The following is a 4,136-nucleotide window of genomic DNA, read 5'->3' as shown; positions in this document are numbered from 1 at the left end:
GAAGAGAATAGGTGCACGCATGCACTCGTCCTCTCACACACGCGTCTATTTTTTCTCGAAAAGGAGGATGATGACCCCTAGCCTCTGCATCTGGGAGTCACACACGCATCTGTAGCTATGAATTGTAGTGTTCTCAACCATCCGATTGGCTCTATCATGGATGTACCTATATACTAAAACATGTCTAGATACATCTATATTTTGACAAATGGAAGGCATGTATTGTGGAACGGAGGGAGTGCTTGTCATCAAAATGGATAAAAAGGGACGTGTCTAGAACTAAAATACGTCTACATACATCTCCTTTTATCCATTTTGATGACAAGTAGTACTTCTTACCCAAAGGAACTTTATATCCAACAGACACAAAATATCCGTCCGGCTGTTGGACATTACTGATCTGATGTCGAAGTAATTGCTGCATCACCACCAAAACCCACCATTTCTTAAGCTAGAGTAGACCAAGGTAATCCCTATATTAGAATATTACTAAGATAAACAGAAGGCACTGTAGAAACATTTAGGACGTGAGCTTGTGAATCTGAATGTGGAGGGACACAAGCTTAGCCCCGGCCAGCAGCTTGGGCGGAACTGTCGAGAAGGTCAGCTCCTCCACGTCGACGTCGACGGGATCCTTGCTGCTTGTCACCTCCATTTCCACCTTGACGGCGTCGGTCGTGCCTTTGGGCTCCCCCGGTGGGCCGTTCGCCCATAGCTTGGCCACGTAGTGCGGCAGTGGGGACGCCCCCGCTCTGATGCAGACGACCGACACGGCGATAGGCGGGCCGATGTCGAGCACGCCGCCGACCAAGAAAAATGCGCGGCGGTCCTCCTCTGCGAACAGCAAGAGCCGTGGCTCCGACAGTGGCACTTGCAGCTAGAGCACCTTGCCATACTGGAACCTGTGCACGGGCATGGGATGCGCGGTGCTGATGTGGTGGTAGAGCACCAGTGGCGGGCCTTCGTAGCTGCAGACGGGCACGGGGCATTTGCAGGGCGCGAGCGGACAAACGCTCTGGTGATCGGCGAGCTTGTGGTAAGTGACGTAGAGCCCATAGCCTTCGTGCAGGCACTCCACCCTCACTGACGAAAGGACGGAGTCCATTGCCGTGTTCCGCACGTCGAAGCCACCACCGCGCTCGCACTTCTCGCACTGCCGCTGGTTCCCGGGGCGCTCGACGCGGCAGTCCGAGCAGGCCAGGTGCCCTCCCTTGCACTACAGAAATCAATCGAACAACACATCAATCCAGAAACCTGCACCTTGCTCAATCAGCCGAACGGATGAGGTGTATTCGAACTTCATACACTGGAGGTGTCAAGGGGCGGAGGCACAAGGGGCAGTGGAGCACGGTGAGGTCCATCGAGACCTTAGAGAGCTCCATCGTCGGGTACTATTCAGTCTACATGATCTCGCCCTCCTCGTGCACCACCATCTCTCGACTTGGGCCGGGGTATTACAAAGCTTTACCGTCACATATTTTATACTACTTCAAGGTGCATTAAATCAACACATGCAAGTATCAAAAGGAGAGTCACGGCCTTCATGCATGCGTTGTAATTAATGCATTAGTAAACGCAAATTATTGAAATATATCGAGTGCAGTGCTTTGATGTGTCGTGTCAACTTGTACATCAACGAGAAGTTTGATTATCCTCTCCCTCGCGGACTTAACTGCACCTGCCTTTGGCTGTATGACAGGTTGGCCACACACCTGTCGGGCCCACCTGTCATACACGCAAAGGCAGGAGCATCCCTCCCTCGCCCATGAGCGTGGTGGCTGGCAAGACTAGGAAAAGCTTTCGCTACACGCTCTCCCTCCCGCATGCGGTGGACATGCAGCAGTTCAATCGGTGTCAGATGGCCAGAAGCGTATGTCGTGGTTCTAAGTCTGACAGTAGTGTAGGGGGTAAGTATGGAGAGGCAAGATCTTAGCTATGGAGAAGTTGTAATAACGCAAGGTTTACGAGTTCAGGCACTTCTCGGAGGAAGTAATAGCCCTACGTCTCGGAGCCCGGAGGCGGTCGACTGGATTATGTGAGTATGAGTTACAGAGGTGCGAACCCTTGTCTCGGAGGAGGGGGTGGCTTATATAGAGTGCGCCAGGACCCCGGCCAACCCAGGTTACAAAGGGTTCAATGTACATTAAGGCAGGGCGTTACTAGTAACGCTAGTAATAAAGTGCTATGATGACCATAAAAGCTACTTAATGACCGACCGTTAGCGTGCGGAGTGACTTTAGGTCTCCTGGCCGTCGAGTGTTTGAATCTTGGTCGAGTGATTGCTTCTTGGTCGAGTGTCTTCGAGTCTGTCGAGTGGAACACCTTCAAGTCGATTGAAAGGTGATTTCTTCTAGAGATGTCTTTGGGTAGGGCAGTTAGGACAGGTCCATGACCCTACCCTAGGTACATAGCTTCATCATTAGCCCCCTAATGGATCGAGGTTTGAGTGGGGAAGGAGTTGAGGACTTCTCCGACTCGTTTTTTATGCCGTGAGCATATCTTGTTTCGGATCAACGGACCTGAGTGATGACAGCAACTTCCTTTTCAGTGGCCTTGATCCATTCTTAATTCTTCGTCGAGTGAGTTTCTTTACTTGTAAGGCTCCGAGTGACGGTGCGGAGGAGATCTTTGGTCTGACAAGTTGTTTGCTGCCTGCAGATTTCGTGGGATCCGAATTTTGGGAAGCGCGCGGGACGAGGGAGGCCGCAGTAATCGGATGGGATAGAGCGGAGCCGCCTCGATCCCCACGCCACCTTATTCGCCATGTATCGCGCGCGCGATCCTTACGGGATTTGATAGAGCCACCTGGGCCTACCCGTCAGCCACTTGGAAGCGGCCTCATATAAGGCGTTGGACCGGAGTCTCCCGAATAGTGCGTTCTCATTTCCTCTTCTCCTCTTCACGTCCCTCCGCTGCGCTTGTTCTCGCCCCAGCATCACCGCTCCGTACGCGTCTCGCCGGCGGCAATGGGGAAGGAGAAGACGGCGGCTCTGGAGCAGGCAAAGAAGGCGACAGCAAGGTCGAAGGGGAAGGCGACCAGCCGGGGTGGATCTTCCTCATGGACCGGCCTGCCGAAGGGCTGGATCCAGGGCAACTAGATCCACTCGAGGATCACCTAAGAAGACCTCGATGACCTGGCCGAAGGGGGGCTGATCCCCTATGACTCGGCGCGGCTTCCGGGGAAGGAATCTGAGCCGCAACCTCGCGAGGGTGAGCGTGTTCTTCTTGCCACCCACGTCGACCATGGATTTTCCTTGCCTCCTCGCCCTTTCTTTCAAGGGTTTCTGAACTTCTTTGTGGCACAACTCCACCATTTTACCCCCAACTCAATCGTTTATCTCGCCGCTTTCATTTCTTTGTGTGAGAATTTCCTGGGTTGCCGGCCTCACTGGGGTCTTTTCAAGCATATTTTCACTTGTTGCTCCCAGACAGTGAAAAAGGCTAATCCGAGTGACGAGAGAACCCAAGTGATCCAGATGTGTGGGGGTCTTGGCATCCAGACGAGAGGGAAAAGCTCCTTTTCGGCCATGATTCTTCCTCACTCAGTTCACGGATGGCAGTCGACCTGGTTTTACTGTAAAGACCAGTCGACGCCAGGGCAATCGACTGGCCTCCCTCCCTTTACCATGGACCGAGTGGCGAAACCCTCCCCTTTGAAGGTGCTCCCGGAGGAGAAGGTGCACGTGAAGGTGTTGGTCGATCAAGTGGTCCAGCTTATTCGTGACGGGGTCACTGGTATGGATCTCTTGGAGGTCTTCCTTCAGCAGCGCATCCAGCCTCTTCAAGCTCGAGACCATCCGATGTGGATGTATTCGGGTCTTGAAGACTCCACTCGGATCCATCCGGAGGAGGTCGACGACGACACACTAGAGAAGTGGCTGTCAGGTATTACCGGGAACAAGGACAATCCCAGGGGAGCCAGGAGAGTTCCCCCATTCGACCAGTCTCATGCACCAGAGCAGGTCTGATTCTGAGTTTTTGCTTGTAATCTGAATTCACTCGCGCAACTGCCTATATTGCATCGATTGACTTTGTTCTCCCTGCTTTCTTTCAGGCCATTATTGAAATGTATTCAATGCCCAACGGGGAGCAAGAGCAAGCTCTGGAAGGCGAGGCGAGTGGCGGCGACAGTGGCG

The 4,136-nt window shown here is 53.1% G+C and overlaps 1 protein-coding gene across 1 annotated transcript; it reads right to left on the bottom strand.

Annotated features, from left to right (window-relative positions):
• Positions 1-451: 451 nt before the first annotated feature.
• On the bottom strand, positions 452-1,382 carry LOC147986175 (putative E3 ubiquitin-protein ligase SINA-like 6). The gene is made up of 4 exons (XM_087541903.1): positions 1,299-1,382; positions 892-1,216; positions 558-834; positions 452-473 (listed from the first exon to the last, which is right to left on the bottom strand). Exons 1-4 carry the CDS (start codon positions 1,380-1,382, stop codon positions 452-454), a joined length of 708 nt encoding a protein of 235 aa, XP_087398029.1.
• Positions 1,383-4,136: the final 2,754 nt, after the last annotated feature.

This window comes from Triticum urartu, chromosome 2A, assembly GCF_056163025.1.
Source record: "Triticum urartu cultivar PI428250 chromosome 2A, HENAU_Tu73, whole genome shotgun sequence".
NCBI lineage: Eukaryota > Viridiplantae > Streptophyta > Magnoliopsida > Poales > Poaceae > Triticum > Triticum urartu.
The sequence above is the reverse complement of the archived record's forward strand: the minus strand, read 5'-3'. Positions and strand labels throughout refer to the sequence as shown.